This window comes from Entelurus aequoreus, linkage group LG02, assembly GCF_033978785.1.
Source record: "Entelurus aequoreus isolate RoL-2023_Sb linkage group LG02, RoL_Eaeq_v1.1, whole genome shotgun sequence".
NCBI classification, from domain to species: Eukaryota; Metazoa; Chordata; class Actinopteri; order Syngnathiformes; family Syngnathidae; genus Entelurus; species Entelurus aequoreus.
In genome coordinates, this window is record NC_084732.1 from 86,049,051 (window position 1) to 86,067,511 (window position 18,461).

Consider the following 18,461-nt stretch of genomic DNA (forward strand, 5'->3'; position numbering starts at 1 on the left):
CTCTCAGGGATATACAAAATAGGAATGATGGTAAAGGGAAAAGTCCATCCACACAGTCCGTACCTTTCTGAAAATGGGTCCCAAAAGTAATTTAGTTGAATGAATAGGGTCGAGCTAGCTAGCTACCATGGTAAACTTTCTGGTTGCCTGGCAAACTTCAGCATTTTTACATTAGTTTTTTCAGTTGTTGGGGTTTTTGGTGTTTCTGTTTGGAGTGCTTGTACATTCCTGCATTTTTGCCCTTGTTGGCCACCGTAATTTTCTTCAAACTGCAGCAAGTCAGAATATGAGCTTTTTCTGTCCTGTGTTTGAAGCTTAAGAGTGGTTTTCACCATGTTTACATATTTTGATGGGAGATTTGACAATGATACCTTCTCCAGAATATTCATCATTCTGAAAGCATTCTGCCGCCATGCATTGGCTTTGTGGTCAGTAATCTTTAAGACTTTTCGTCGAGGTCACCAGTGCTTTCACAGCAGACACAAGACATTAAAACAACGTTGCAAACTTGTTGAATTAGGTCCTGACGTTGAGCAATTCAAACATAATGTTGAAACAATATGCTTTTGACAACGTTTAATCAATTTTGGGTTCTGACGTTGATTTGACTATTGAATTTTGGTCATTTCCCAACCAAAATCCTACAACACAAATACAACGCTGAGACAATATACTTTTTGACAATGTTTATTCTATGTCAGGTTGTGGCGTTGATATGACCATTGAAATTTGGTCATTTCCCAACCAACAGTTTGGATCCAACATTGTCCCAATTTACAAATCCAACTATTTTGCAACGTTGTTTCAAAGTCAGTTTTAAAGGACATGTTTGTATAATCGACATGTATCAATGTCTTGTCGCGAACGCGAACATGTTCTTTTGTGTTTTGTTTTCTTTGTTTGAGCGCTCCCAATTGTAGCTCAAGCCACACGTAGTAGGTTGTATTCACCTGGTGTCACATCCAGTACAGTAAATGTGCAAGCTGTGTTGGCCCTGTGATGAGGTGGCGACCCTGTCTTCTGCCCAAGTGAAGCTGGGATAGGCTCCAGCCCCCTGGCAAACCCGAAAGGGACAAGAGGTAGGAAATGGATGGATGGATGGACTCAGAGTGGTGGTCAAGCAAGCAAGCGTCTGTTGTCAAAGCGTTCTGGGCGGCATTTCGCCTTTCTTGAAGAAAATGCCCTATGCTTGCATTGTTTTAGGCTGTTGGACCCCAAAAGGGACACGCAGTAGAAAATGGATGGATGGATAGAACCGGTCAAATCACAAAAAGAATACACTTTTCATCAGACTTCCTCAAGAAAGGGTGCAAGATTTTACGAAGCAACGATGAGAAACGTTGCAGTGATCATTAAAGGTTTGTTAGATATACTTTTAACGTTTAGTATTTACCATGTGTTGTGGCTCGAAGAAGCGCATATCCGAAAAGGGGCGTAGCTCGTCAGTTCAACCAATCACCAAACACCTACGTATTTTAGTTCCTATGGGACGCTGTTTAGACCCAGCCTGAGAGTAGGAGCTAAAATGGTTCTAGGATCTGAGGGCCAAGTGTCAGTGAGCTGTGGGCAGGAATTTCACGGCGACCACGACGACCATGGCTGCCGTTGCCCCTCTGTTTGGCCGTGTGCCCCTTGAAAAATTACAGACGCATCTCTTTTCCTCTGTGTGAATTTCATGTCATCACAGCTTCTTTGACCAAATGACCAGTGGCGGGTTTAATGCTGCCTCATATGAACCGCAGCACAGTGCAATACAACACAAAGCATCATTGCACCAGACTGGTTTTAATTCCAATGCCCTCCGGATGTGCGAACGTCTTTGACTCGTCAAAGCACAGTGCACTGAATGACGGCGTATGAGCTAAGGTAGGAAAATATGATACATTTGTGAAAGCATTACAAAACAATAAACTTTTTGCGGGTTTGGCAGTTTTCTTTAACCCACTCGACCATTTACCATGAATGAAAACCGCAGCAAGACAACACTCCCGTGCACTAAAAAAAACCCAGCATTATATAATGTAATAATATTATTGTATATCATTGTGGACAAAAGAAAACAAATATTAAGAAATAAATAATTCTGTGAAATCTATTCAATTGAAAGTAAAATGTAAAATGTAATCATCCTTAACCTTGAAGCAATATGAAGATGACCGTGGACTTAAAATCATTGTTTTATTTCATGGTCTTCTTGCCTTGACATTTAGCTTTTGAGCCATCAAAAGGTTGACGACACCAAAGGCCAAGTGGCCTTGCCACTAAAGTGACAAACTTCCAGGCCTGGCTGTGCTCACTTCTCAGTCTTCTTTCACAACCAGCCATGTTTTTCAATGGTGTCCCCAATTAACATACCAGGAAAATTAAAAACAGTGAATCAAGGCTATTGAGTGCTACTAGCAGTTTAGTTTACAATGACGCATCCACAAAAACACGAAGTTAAATCCTGAAATGCAACATTACCCTAGCAAAAACGATGCATGATTGATACCAATTTCCTTGACCTTGCCACACAGGCTTTTCCAAGTTTTCATCGGTTTTGTTGTGTAGAATGTCGTCAAGGGCATCAGATTGTTCGACATGTCTGGGAATGCGACCGAAGGCTAATCTTTGAGATCACTCCAAATTATTTTTCCAATAACGTAAAACTCACAATCTTACCTAGTATACAGTATATTTGTAAATTCTAATCAAAATACCAAAACAAGCTAATACAAGTCACAATCCCCTGAATAGTACTTTTCAGTCAGACATAAGAACTTGTTTTTAGGCAATAGATCTTCTAAGGGGAAAAAAAATCCCATTTTGAGCATCACATGTTTGTTATAAGACACAAAACTTCACAATACTACTAAGTATAGCTTAAAATAAGTTTTAATTGCTAAAAACAAAAGCTTAAATATAATGTCTTACCACGAGAAATCTTAAAAAGACTATTTTGACTTGTTCCATTGGCAGATTGTTTTTGCTCATTACAAGCAAAAAATAACGTTTTATAAATTTTCTTAACTGTTTTTGAGAGGGGCATTTTTTTCCAGTGTAGCGATCGATTCTATCGCATAGTGAGATTTTTTGTTCATATCTGCTTTTAGCGGTAATGTCTAGGACGCTTGTTTGCATGCTGTTTGCTGCACAGTAGCCTTATTGGTTTGGTTGACCACCACCAAAGTCACATGACTAAATAAAAAGAATAGCTAGCGTTGCAACCGTCCCTTGGGAAAACTAAAATGTCACATACTTAGAAACAAAAGTACTGACACTTAATAGTTCGTAGAATGTCAATGGAATTAATGCTTTAAACAATATTCTTATGGCCGAATAACTCAACAGAATCCACCAAAACGTTTCTTGTGGCAGAGGGTTCGATTGATTCCTGGTTAAATATAGGGTATACATTAAGCTAAATCACCATGCGATTGTCTCGCTGTGATGACCTCTAACAAGAAAAAGATGAAAAACAGCCCTCTCATATCAACTCCTAGCATTTACAGTCGACTACCACTACTTGCACATTTCTTTGTGACTTTCACCAGAGATATGGGTAATAATGTATTTTTTAAATCTACAGTAGTTTGTTGACATTGCTTTCCAACCTGACTACACTTGAATCACATTTTGATTGTTGTATTTCAATCCACAGCGGTTGTCTTTCAAGGCAAATTCATAATAAACTCTGTCACTGTCCAAACACTTCTTGTCCTCACTGTTGGAGGCCGTATTTAGATACAGTACAATCTGATATGTACTTTGCTTTCTTTTTAGCATGCGTCTCCTTTTCTTGCCCTCAATAGATCAAACTATTCCTTCAAGTCCAATTCTTCAAATAATGATCTCAACTTTGAGTCAGCGAGGTCAGCACAGTTGGGACCTGTTTGACCTGCTGATGTTGAAGTGGAGGGAGATTTGTTTTGAAAAAGTAGTTTCTCCATAGGGAGGCCAACATACACACACACACACACACACACACACACACACACACACACACACACACACACACACACACACACACACACACACACACACACACACACACACACACACACACACACACACACACACACACACACACACGCACACACAAACACACACACACATCTTGTGAAGTAATAACCAAGATATGAAAAGGTGTCCTGCAGTAGACAATCTGATGTGGTCTTATCAAGATGAACTGCTCCAATGTTTTGGTTGGCCACCTTGAAATGTGGGCGGGAGCACTTCCTTTGATAACCTCCTCACGCCACATTTGGCGTGTGTGTATTCATGTTTAGTGTGTGCGCATTTGTGAAGACCGTGGCACCTTACTCGTCCATTTGTGTGCATTAAGTGTGTGTGCCACAAAATGAGATTTCCTACAGCTAACATTGTTTGACAAAAGGAGGTGAAAAGCAAAAAGTGTTTCTCTACAAGTTTAGATGCACCCAGAAATATAACTCCGGTAGGACTCTAGTGAAGAAATATTGTTCTCTGAACAAATTCTAGCAAAGATAGAAAAGGAACAAATACCAGCTCAGCTGGTTTTCATGCACCCACACATGGGCCACATGGAGAAGGTCTTCAGTATTCCAAAACTGTAGCTGGGTAAGCCCCAGTCTTCATGTGAAACAAATTATTTCCACATATTTGAGGACACACAATATTCCAATCCTCTTTCTACATCCCCAAAGATGGGAGGCAGACCTGACGGCAGTGTTGGGATGGAGGAGAAAAAAAAGCAAAAGACAGCATCAACTTGGACAAAATTTCCAGATTTTGAGCTGCTGTAGTATGAAAAGTTGGGTAAAAACAAGACCTCCCGCTCCTTGTGTGACCTCTGCCATTCTTTTCAGGGCTTATCTGTCCTGCAGCAGCTTCAGGGCCCTCTCAATGTTCATGCGGTGCCCCACCCTGGTGACACCCAGATCTATCAGGTCCTCTTTCTGTAAGGAGGGCAGATGTGCGCCCTCAATCTCATTGTCTAGGAAAGCATCCCTGTGCTCCCCCAGGTTGAGGCTCTCCAGCCAGTCAGCCACGTCGTACTTGTTCCACAGTTCCATGGGCTTGGAAACGAAGGGCTTCCCCGACGCCACCACCGCCTGCATGAGAGTCAGTGGCGATGGAGAACGTGAGCTCCCGCTCCCGCCGCATGAGGAGCTCAGGCTGTACCCACCACTGCTGCCCATAGGCGGGGTGGGCAGTCCGAAGACATCCGTGAGGGTGGGTGACACCGAGGGGGGCAGTGAAGAACAGGGAGTGAGAGAGGAGGCGGAGTCTGGAGGGCTGCAGGGGTGTGTCTGAGAAGGAAGGCTGCTCGGAGGCGTGGACATGAAGGTGGCAGCAGTGGTGTTGCTATGCATTCCTGAGTCTTCAGTTGTGGGCCTGAAGGAGAAGAAAGGTGACCAGTTACTACTGTAGGATTTTTGGACATAAAAAACACGGAGTTCTCAAGACGATGTACATTTTAGAAGATCATTGCTCCTTCATTTAGAAAATCAGTTGTGAGAAAGCTGTGGTATATTTTTTTTTAAGATGATGTAATGCTCCTAAAAGACCAGTAGGTGGAAGTATATACAAGTTGATGCTTGGCTTGACGCCTTCAGCGATTCTGTTTGAAGTGTAATACATTTGACACAGTCACTGTTTTCATGTACTGTATTTGTATAAACAGTATTGAAAAAAAGCAGAGTCCTTAGAGAAAAAGAAAATAAACATAGGCAGGACTGCATAGTGTTTCCATGGCCACCATACTGGGGGTTTTTGTTGTTGAAGAAAACCCATTTCAACACAAATAGGTAATAATGTATACATATGTGAAAATAAAGCATACAATGCACAGCATAATAATATGCTGGTGTAATATGGTGGCACTCTGTGTGGCATCAGCACTTCCACTGTCAACTTTTTACATTCCAGTCTTAAAACTTGCAGCGAGTTAAAGACAAGTGAATATATGATCATTAATGGTTACTAGACTTACAACAGACAAGCAGTGAGGATTATGGAGATGCGGCTTAGAGGAACGCCTGCATCATCTTGGACTGTTACTAGACGAAGCCACCACCTCTTAGCAGCTTTAGCAGGAGATGGGCAGTGTTGCCAGATGTCACAAGGGAAACAAGCAACCAGCACTATGAAACAAGTGCAAAAGGCTGTTTTACACCACGAGTGTAAAACGGAGTCTGCTTAAGTACGGTGATGATGATGCGTAAGAAAACAGCAAAATGATGCGTAAGAAACAGCAAAATCATACGAAAGCGAAACATAAAAACATTATTTGAATGACCACATTTTTAAACTGCAATCAAAAGAGAGGGCATATATATATATATATATATATATATATATATATATATATATATATATATATATATATATATATATATATATATATATATATATATATATATTAGGGCTGTGAATCTTTGGGTGTCCCACGATTCGATTCAATATTGGTTCTTGGGGTCACGATTCGATTCAAAATCGATTTTTTTTCAATTCAACACGATTCTCGATTCAAAAATGATTTTTTTCCCGATTCAAAATGATTCTCTATTCATTCAATACATAGGATTTCAGCAGGATCTACCCCAGTCTGCTGAGATGCAAGCAGAGTAGTAGATTTTTATAAAAAGCTTTTATAATTGTAAAGGACAATGTTTTATCAACTGATTGCAATAATGTAAATTTGTTTTAACTATTAAAAGAACCAAAAATAGGACTTATTTTATCTTTGTGAAAATATCGGACACAGTGTGTTGTCAAGCTTATGAGATGCGATGCAAGTGTAAGCCACCATTGTTCTTTTTAAATTTTTTTTATAAATGTCTAATGATAATGTCAATGAGGGATTTTTAATCACTGCTATGTTGAAATTGTAACTAATATTGATACTGTTGTTGATAATATTCATTTTTGTTTCACTACTTTTGGTTTGTTCTGTGTCGTGTTTGTGTCTCCTCTCAATTGCTCTGTTTATTGCAGTTCTGAGTGTTGCTGGGTCGGGTTTGGTTTTGGAATTGGATTGCATTGTTATGGTATTGCTGTGTATTGTTTTGTTGGATTGATTAATTAAAAAAAAATAAAAAAAATAAAAAAAATAAAAATCAATAAAAAAAAATAAAAATCTATTTTTTAAAAATGAGAATCGATTCTGGATCGCACAACGTGAGAATCACGATTCGAATTCAAATCTATTTTTTCCCACACCCCTAATATATATATATATTTATATATATAATTAATTTCAATAATTGCATGCGTTAACGCATTACCGTTAATAGCCCTAATATATATACATATACACTTATTTGTACATATATACAGTATATATATATACACTGTGTATGTATGTATATATATATATATATATATATATATATATATATATATATATATATATATATATATATATATATATATATATATATATATATATATATATATATATATATATATATATATATATACTGTATATAGCGACAAGCAGTATAAAATGGATGGATGGATGGATACATATATATGCATATATATATATATTAGGGCTGTTAACGTTAATGCATTAACGCATGCCATCCATCTATCCATCCATCCATTTTCTACCGCTCAATTACTGTGTACTATTGAAAGTAATTACTCTTTGTATATATATATATATATATATATATATATATATATATATATATATATATATATATATATATATATATATATATATATATATATATATTATATATATATATATATATATATATATATATATATATATATATATATATATATATATATATATATATATATATATATGTAACGGGTATAAGAAATACTTTGATTATTTGAGTGAAATTGCTGCTAAAATATGTATATTGTTTTGTTATGCAATGAGAGGTCCAATTGCGCCATCTGCTGGTACCTGAAAGTCTGTAAATATGACCGCAAACCGGAAGCTTATTGGCAGACTTCCTGTACTCTGCTAGTGGTAAGCCACGTTCTGATATTGCTTTGCAAAATATTATATATTACACTAAAGCTAACGTGAGATTTATTGTAAGATACACAGTTATTTAACAGCAGTTGAAATGCTATGTTGTGGAATTTTCGTTTTGAATTGGTTATTGCTCACGTCAGATGTATTACTATTTTGCACTGAAGTCGATATCATTTCCCCCCCGTAGACATCAAAACCAGCAGAGGTGCTAACCACATATTGTGTGTATGTGCGTTCTGGTCACTCATTGCAGGTAATAATTGTTGCACTATGTGCGTTTTACGTGTCAAGACGTTCATATTTAAATGTGTATTGTTCGCCATTTTAACATGCAAACAACGTGGTCTGTCATATTCGCTAGTCACCATTAGAGAGTGCTAAAAGTCCATTTAATTATTTGTGTCATGTCTTGTATTTTTTTTAGTATATTTCTATTTTCTATTTCATAAATATATAAAAAAAGGATGATGTTGGTTAAAAACCAAGTAAAGAATATGTTGTATTGAATGAATTGTAATACCAGTAAAGATAAAAGAAAGTTAAAACAACTATACGATCACACGAAAAAAAAGTATACAGTTAAAAACCATTGTATTAAGTTACATCTGTAATTGCATTTCATGTAATTGTAAAAATATGAAAATGTTATGTACTCTGCTAATGCTACCAGTAAAGAACCACATCATCCAATCCAGCCTGTGTGTGGGTTCTTGGCGGGACGGGTACACAGCAGTTACATATATACACATATATACAGTGTATATATATATATATATATACAGTATATACACATATGCATATGTACATATATACAGTATATATATATATATATATATATATATATATATATATATATATATATATATATATATATATATATATACTGTATATATGTACATATGCATATGTGTATATGTATATATATTAGGGCTGTTAACGTTTATACGGTAACGCATGCAGTTATTGCAATTAATTATCACATAAATGAATTAACATTACTTGCACTATTTGTTTTGACCTCACCTTGAGCCAAAAGGCGGCGTTCATTGTTACACGGACAGTGACAATGACAACATTTCTTATCATCGCAGCACATCAACTTTAAAATATAATCTCAAAGCAAAACACGTATTTGAGAATGCCGCTAGCAAGAATGCTAGCACAGATAATACAAACAAAGGCTTCAAAATGCCTCTGCAAAATGGATAGTCACTGCATGTTGGCCACTGAACATCATTGATGACCAAAGACTGCAAGATGTCATCAATATCACCACAGGTACAAACTACCTTCGAGGGGAACAAATACAACAAGGATAAATGAACTGTACTGCACACACAAAAGCAGCAAGTTACAGCTATTGGCTGATGCTGAATTTATTTTGCTTACCGGAGACCATTGGACCTAGGTAAGTAGTCACAACTACCTTGGAGTAACTGTATATCTAATACAGTGGTTCTTAACCTGGGTTTGATCGAACCCTAGGGGTTCGGTGAGTCAGCCTCGGGTTTGGCGGAGCCTCCGCCACGGAGGTCAACACACACCCGACTCATCGTGTAAATAAAAACTTTTCCCTATCGGCGTATTATGGATACCCCCAAACAATGTTCCCTCTAATTTTCCATATGCGTGAGCAAACTCAAAAACTCATTGAGCATTCAGTGGAGCACATGTGAGCAACATCAGACGTGCACATGCACTGTGGCCACACCAGCAGCACACCTGTCCCAAACCTGACTAAATGAGTTAAATGTTTTATTATTATAATCAAATGACAGCAGTCATTTCCATGATATTATTTTCTAATACAAGTGTTTTGGCCCACCTACAATGACAATAACAAAAAATATTGTTTTTCATGAGCTGTGTACTAGTATTGAATAGAAGGATGGAAAACGAAGAAAAGAAACATACTTTGCTGTAAAAATGACTTGAGAGTGGCACTTGCCAAGGTGAAGTCACACATATCTGAACTTGTCCCTCAAAGGCAACAGCAGAAGTCACACTGATTTGCAGGTGTGTAATTTGTTGTGAGTTCATGCACTGCGTTGGTTTTGTTCCTTGAACAATGTGATGTTCATGCACGGTTAATTTTGTGCTGGCTTCCTGTGCACTTAAGATGTGACTTTAAGGTTTTACTACTTACGTATAAAATACTACACGGTCTAGCTCCATCCTATCTTGCTGATTGTATTGTACCATATGTCCCGGCAAGAAATCTGCGTTCAAAGAACTACGGCTTATTAGTAATTCCCAGAGCCCAAAAAAAGTCTGCGGGCTATAGAGCGTTTTCTATTCGGGCTCCAGTACTCTGGAGTGCCCTCCCGGTAACAATTAGAGATGCTACCTCAGTAGAAACATTTAAGTCCCATCTTAAAACTCACTTGTATACTCTAGCCTTTAAATAGACCCCCCTTTTAGACCAGTTGATCTGCCGTTTCTTTTCTGCTCTGCCCCCCTCTCCCTCGTGGAGGGGGGGGCACGGATGAAGCGACGGATGAAGCGACGGATGAAGCGACGGATGAAGCGACAGATGAAGCGACGGATGAAGCGACAGATGAAGCGACGGATGAAGCGCTGGCTGTCCAAAGTCGAGACCCGGGGTGGACCGCTCGCCTGTGCATCGGTTGGGGACATCTCTGCGCTGCTGACCTGTCTCCGCTCGAGATGGTCTCCTGCTGGCCCCACTATGGACTGGACTCTCACTTTATGTTAGATCCACTATGAACTGGACTCTCACAATATTATGCTAGATCCACTCGACGTCCATTGCACCGGTCCTCTCCAAGGTTTCTCCTTGTCCCATTGGGTTGAGTTTTTTCTTGCCCTGATGTGGGATCTGAACCGAGGATGTCGTTGTGGCTTGTGCAGCCCTTTGAGACACTCGTGATTTAGGGCTATATAAATAAACATTGATTGATTGATTGAATGATTGTCTTGAATTTGAAAAAAAAAACATTTAATGTTTCACGAAAGAAGGGTTCGGTGAATGCGCATATAAAACCGGTGGGGTTCGGTACCTCCAACAAGGTTAAGAACCACTGATCTAATATATAAACAATGGAAACTACAATCCTTTGCTTTTTGCTATCTCTGTTAACACCAACAGAACATGACAAGTTGGAAAAGCTGGAAGTGCTGTTGGAGCCTTGCCGGTAAAGTGTTATTGCCTTTCTTAGTACTCTAATTTGTAGTAATTACAATTTTTAATTATGTGGTACGTGCTGTGACGGGCAGTAACAAGCTACATGGTAGCTCCTTGCCGGTAAAGTGTTATTGCCTTTCTTAGTACTCTAATTTGTAGTAATCCATCCATCCATTTTCTACCGCTTATTCCCTACGGGGTCGCGGGGGGCGCTGGAGCCTATCTCAGCTACAATCGGGCGGAAGGCAGGGTACACCCTGGAATAAGTCGCCACCTCATCGCAGGGCCAACACAGATAGACAGACAACATTCACACTCACATTCACACACTAGGGCCAATTTAGAGTTGCCAATCAACCTATCCCCAGGTGCATGTCTTTGGAGGTGGGAGGAAGCCGGAGTATCCGGAGGGAACCCACGCAGTCACGGGGAGGACATGCAAACTCCACACAGAAAGATCCAGAGGCCGGGATTGAACTCACGACTACTCAGGACCTTCGTATTGTGAGGCAGACGCACTAACCCCTCAATTACAATTTTTAATTATGTGGTACGTGCTGTGATGGGCAGTAACAAGCTACATGGTAGCTTAACTACATTTCCCAGTAGCTTGGAGTAGCTTAGCTACTTTTTGAACATGTAGCTTTTCCTGTAGCTTAGGTACTTTCAGAGCCATGTAGCGAGGTAGCTTGCATCAAAGCTACAAGCTACAAAGAATGAAAATGGATTGCAAATCCAGGCCAAAAAAAATAATGTGGAAAATAGAATGACCTGGATGAATGAGAACATTCATACATACGGAGAAAATCCATGATGATTGGTTGGTGTTCGTATGATGAGTCACAATGGCTAAGGTTAGGGCCAAACATTACGAACTGGCCAATCAGAGGCAAGATAAGGCGGGTCATCAGAACTAGTAAGCAAAATCAGGACAGACATACACTCGTGTCACATGACAACGAGGGAGTCGGGACAGAGGGACACTTCAAGCTGACCACTCAAAAAAAATGGCAGACAAATGTATGTTTAAAGACAACAATGCCTAAAATCCAATTTTTTAGTTGTTTACTCTGTAAACCAAAATCATAAGTGCTCTCTTTATCCAAGACATCCAACACAAATTTAGGAACACAAAGTGGTAGAAAATGGATCGATGAACATTAAGATTCAAAGTTTTACTGCACAACCATTATCAACTGTTCCCAAACAAGTCATTGTTTTTTTTTTGTCACGATATAGAGGCTGTTTTCTTTACTGTAGATAGAGAAAATGAATAACATTATAGGGGTGGTCCAAAGAAAAGGCAAACTAAAATAAATACATACAGTAGGGTGCGGGGACCCCTGGAGATATTTGTAGGGTGTCCCCAGCTAAATGACAGATAGTTAATAGTAATGGACCCTTATTGGGTCCATTTTTACACTCTTTAATCTTGGTATTATACATGTGGGCCCATAGATGTAAATGCCGTTAAATGTAGCAAGCTACTTTTAACATGTAGGTAACATGTACAAGGCTGAGCCTTGTGTGAGCATTGACACATCTCCCTTGGATTGGTGGTCAGCACATATAGTGGTGCCTATAATAAACTGGCACATTTTGCACGAAAATACTTAGCTGCCCCTGCTTCCACTGTTCCTTATGAAATACTTTTTTCATTGGTGGGTCACATTGTACAGAAAAGAGATCAGCACTGCCTTCTGAGAATGTAAATAGGCTTGTTTGTTTAAACAACTAGTTAAAGGAAGGGTAAATGCAGATTGGCTAAATGGTGCACTATGTTGAGTTGTTAATGGGTGTGTTTACAACATTACCTATCAGTGTCCATCTGTATGTTGTTATTTGCTATATTATTGCAAATTATTACCAAATGTGTACTTAAATCTTACTATACTATCACCAGGTTTTAAGCAAACCAATGAGTTGCAGTTATGCCAAACATTTTAAAAATGTTTGTATACGACAAATGGAGAAAAAAAGTAAATTTGTCTTTTAAAAGTTTATTTGAATTCTGGAAGCAAATAATTGAACTGTGATTAATCGTGATTAATCAAAATTCAAAGTGTGATTAATCGTGATTTAAATTTTTTTAAAATAAAATATTTATACACATTAGTGCTGTCAACATTAACGTGTTAACGCAAGTGATCAATAAAAAAATTATCGCGTTATCATATATGAGTAAAGATTATTCACATCCGGGTTAATATTTGGGTTGGGGCTTAACATGGAAAGCCGGCCAATTTCGCTTCAAAACATAACTGTACATAAAACTGAGGTAACTTGTTGGTGTTGTAGCGACAAACATTATTTTAAGTTTAAAATACTATCTAAAGCAAAACACGTATTCGAGGATGGCGCCAATAGCATGAATGCTACATCGACAACAAGCAGAGGAGAACGCTACGCTAGTAGTTTACGCGTCAATGTTGTCAACAAAAGTATCAGAGTTAAGTTAAGCATATGCCTTTGTTAAACGAACAGCCACCACATGGAGGACACCTAACATCTGTGAAGACCAAATCCTGCAAAAATATGTCATTCGTATTACCACAACTGATATGTTCTACAATACCTTGGAGAGGCACGATTACAGCCAGGATCCACCAACTGTGCTACACAAAACATAGTATCACGTTGCAACTAGTTGCAACATGATGTTATTTATGTTATTTATAAAAGCGCATAAAAACCTGTGATTAATCATAATTAATTGAAGAGTGTGATTAATCTGATAACAAAAAAATATATATACATATTTATACATAAATATACATATACTATACATACATATACTGTACATATATTTTTTTAATGCATTCCAATTAGTAAATAAATTAAGTATTTGAGCTTCTACACTGAAGCTTCTGTTTAGTTTATGTGGCGGCACTTAATTGTATCTTGCACTTTTGTTACTGCTACCAATATTCTGGTTCCCACAACATAGACAACACATCTGCAAGGGACACAGTCCCTGAAGCACACATGATTGTATAGGCTGCTGGTCCACTAACATTTTCATTAATTACTATTTTTTATGTAATTATTTTTATATTGTTTTACTTTCTTTTTTATCCAATAAAATGTTTTTTATTTATTTATCTTATTTTATTTTATTTTTAAAAAAAGGGCCTTATCTTCAACAGACCAGGTTCAATGAAATTAGATTTGTTTAAAGGGTTTTTTAAACCAGGCCCAGTCCAGATAATGTCCAAGTCGGACTCAGCAACACACACCTTCATTCATGTACACAGAAAAAAATGAGGGAACACAACAGATTGCATATAATTTATAAACAAAATTACATTTTCAAAATAAGCATTTATGTACAGTCCAGATTATGTCCAGGTCACTCAAATTAGGGAACACAACAACAGATATCATATAATCTATAAACATAATTATACTTTCAAAATAAGCCTTTGAGGACTTCTCATCTTTTTTTAAATGTTTTTTGGCATCATTATCGTTTTCAACCATGTAACTTTCTAAAGTTAGAAAATACTGAATAAATGTTTTAAAGAAAGTAATACTAAGTGAATATCTGTTTTTGGCCTTAAAAATAAACATTTTACCGAGTACTATAATTAAATTGACTAAATCATGATTGTCAATGAACTCTCCTAAAATAACAGAAACCACATTAAGCTTCATAAACAAACCAATCCTTAAACACATTTTTTCAACTTCCACCCAAAACAAAGACACAATATGACAATACCAAAACAAATGCAGGGTGGATTCAGGCTCCTGACAACAAAATCGGCAATCATCTGACTCTGTCATATTCCATAATTTTAACATTTTCCCTGTGGGTAAGAAGTTATAAATAATTTTAATTTGAAAATAACGATTTTGCACATCGATAGTGGTTTTATAGATTACCGTATTTCCTTGAATAGCCGCAGGGGCGCTAATTAATTTAAAACCTCTTCTCACTCCTGCGGTTACCAAAACCATGCGGAATGAGCAAGCATGCTCTAATTATTTTAAAACCTCTTCTCACTCCGGCGCATACCTTATCATTAAAAACACATTTAATAAAAAAAACGTTATTATGATCTTACCTTTACTTGTAGATGGGTCCATGTGCAGCTGCTTCTGATCAAAGGCAGTCTTTCTCATCTTTCTTCAATTTTAAAAGTCTCTGGAGATATTCCTTTAATTATTACCTCCTGCTTCGATTGAAAGTCCAGTTTAGAAAACGGTTTTATTTTAGATATGTAATCCTCCATGTTAAAAGTGCAAGCAAACAATTGCTGCATGCTTGCTGCTTGTTGTCTTCTTCTGCAGTACCTGTCTCCTGCAGTACTGGTAGTCGCAAGAAGGATCACTAGCGCCCTCTACCACCTGGAGGCGGCAGTCATTTAATGACTCATATTTGACCCGGCGGAAGTGCCAAGCATGCGCTAATTATTTTGCGAAACGAGTTTGACCCGGCTGTAATTCTAGGCAGGCGAATACTATATTCCCGGCGCCAATTCAAGGAAATACGGTAGTTTGAATATGGCATCCCATGGCAACGGGCAGTCAAAAAAGTCCTCCCATTTTCCATTTGCGTTGTATGAGGCAGCCTTCAAAGATTTCTTTATTAAATAAAAATTATATATTTTTCTATTTATTTTAGTTCCTTTTTGCCAACTAGAATTTCTTATTAGAGGTTTACAAACTAATAATTTAGTAGTTCCATAATTAATTATTTGTTTCCATCTTTTCCCAATTACTCCAGTTAGTTGATCAAATGAAAAGCTTGAGCAAGCATCACCATACATAGCTCTAAATTCATCACACTTCATAATTTTACCATTCTCATTGATAATATCATTGACAAAAATGATTCCTCTTTCAACCATATTTTTCCAAAAGAAAGGCTTTCCATCTATTACAATATTAGAGTTCATCCATATTAACTGCTGCAAAATATCGTCTCTTTTTTCTGGCACATAAAATTGAAAACACCACTATGAGTGGATTGTTTCCTTTATGTTTCCCAGCAGACTCTCTGGGAGGGGATCACTTGTAAAAAAGGATACAATTTCTTTTGATACAGTACATGTTTTTTGTCCAAAAGGACATTTGTGTACCACTCAATGTTTAAATACATATTTGGAACAATTGATGCTTTTAAAGACAGACACATAGCTTCACGGTTGAGAAGTTTCAGGCCCCCATATTCATACTCTTTGTACAAAACCTTTCTTTTAATCTTTTCTGGTTTGCCGTTCCAGACAAAATCGAAGACCCTCCGCTCATAAATCTTAAAAAAGTTTTGTGATGGAGCTGGTAATGACAAAAACAAATAAATAAATTGAGGAATAATTAACGAGTTGGCAATAGACATTTTACCATACAAGGTTAGGGATTTCCCTTTCCATAATTGCATAATTTTGTCCAGCTTTCTTAGTCGATTATCATAATTTACTGAGCCTAGATCTTCCAGATTTTCTGGGACAACAACACCAAGTATGTTAACTGGTCCATCTGTCCACAAAACAGGCACTTTGCATTCCATTCGAAAGGACGTTCCCTTTAGATTTCCGATCCTTAACATTTTACATTTATCATAATTAAGCTTAAGGCCAGATTGCTGTGAAAATATGTCCAAACGATTAAGAAGGTTCCGCAAACAATGAGGAAAAATCTTATCTTTGTGAATCAGCCTTTTCTGACATGAACTTCATCAAGAACAAACACAGAACACGCCTCACTGATGCACATCTGCAAGACTCACTCAGAGTTGCAGTGTCAAGTTACACACCAGAGTACAACACACTAGTTAACAGCATGTAAGGCCAGGCTTCCCACTAACTGACAAAGACACAGATAACAGATTTGGTGTCCAGTTCAAAGTGTGACATGATTTAAAAATTTGAGAGTTTACTTTTGTATTTTACATGAGTTATTATTTGTACAAACATGGTGCAAAGTAATTCATGATTTGTTAAAAAATGTTAGTGGCTAGCTAGTTAAAATGGGATATTGTGATTTCACAAGACTGTCTTAGAAGTGATCATTTGAAAATGTTCAATTTGAAAAATGTGCACTTAGAGAAAATATAAAAATCAAGTGTTGCATATTGATATTTATCTGTTTCTATATATATTTATTGTGAGAAATCATTAAGATGATCAGTGTTTCCACAAAGATAAATATCATTAATTATTAATAATAACAGAGTTAAAGGTAAATTGAGCAAATTGGCTACTTCTGGCAATTTATTTAAGTGTGTATCTAACTGGTAGCCCTTCGCATTAATCAGAACCCAAGAAGTAGCCCTTGGTTTCAAAAAGGTTGGTGACCCCTGGTATATACAGTATATATATATATATATATATATATATATATATATATATATATATATATATATATATATATATATATATATATATATATATATATATATATATATATATATATATATATATATATATATATATATATATATATATTGAATGTATAATATAATATATATAATATATCTACATATAGTGGTTTGCGTCTCTACCTTAGATGTGTATATATATATGTATGTATGTATATATATACCGTATTTCCTTGAATTGGCGCAGGGAATATAGTATTCGCACGTCTAGAATTACTGCCGGGTCAAACTCGTTTCTCAAAATAATTAACGCATGCTTGGCCTTATCGCCGGTTTATTATTGAAGCCGGATCAAATTCGTTTCGCAAAATATTAATTTTATTATCACATGTCTATAATTTTCGCCGGGTCAAACTCGTTTCGCAAAATATTTAGCATATGGCTAGAACTTCCACCGGGTCAAAATCGTTACGTCACGAGTGACGCATCTGTCCTCATTTTCAAAATGGAGGAAGCTGCTTTCAGTAGTTTACAATCGCACAAAGGAAAAAAGATAAAGAGCTATTCAGTAGGATTTAAGGTCCAAGCTATTGAATACCGGTACAGTATGCTAAAGAGAACAGTAAGCAGCTATGTTTTATTAATATACCGTAGCTGCGTGTGTGAAATACTGTATAAGTCATTAAATGACTCCCGCCTCCTGGTGGTAGAGGGCGCTGCCGCGCTAGTGATCCTTCTTGCGACTTCCGGTACTGCAGAAGAAGTGAACACACGCAGCAAGAGATTTTTTTTTTCTTCCTTCTAACATAAAACAGTTTTCTAAACTGGACTTTCAATCGAAGCAGGAGGTAATAATTAAAGGAAGATCTCCATCGAGACAGAGAGACTTTTAAAACGGAAAAAAGAAAATAATGAAGACTTCTATAAACAAGTTATCGATGCTTTTGGTCAGAAGGAGCTGCAAATGGACTCCATTTATAAGTACAAATAAGACCATAATAACGTTTTTTTTAATTACATGTGCTTTTCATGAT

The 18,461-nt window shown here is 37.1% G+C and overlaps 1 protein-coding gene across 1 annotated transcript in view; it reads right to left on the bottom strand.

The window, feature by feature from the left end:
• Positions 1 to 3,949: 3,949 nt before the first annotated feature.
• shank2b (SH3 and multiple ankyrin repeat domains 2b) overlaps positions 3,950 to 18,461 on the bottom strand; it is a 562,868-nt gene continuing 548,356 nt past the window's right edge. Inside the window, exon 17 of the mRNA XM_062036576.1 lies at positions 3,950 to 5,355. Coding sequence (XP_061892560.1) covers positions 4,830 to 5,355 — 526 coding nt within the window. The 3' untranslated portion in view covers positions 3,950 to 4,829. The remainder of the gene's footprint in view (positions 5,356 to 18,461) is intronic.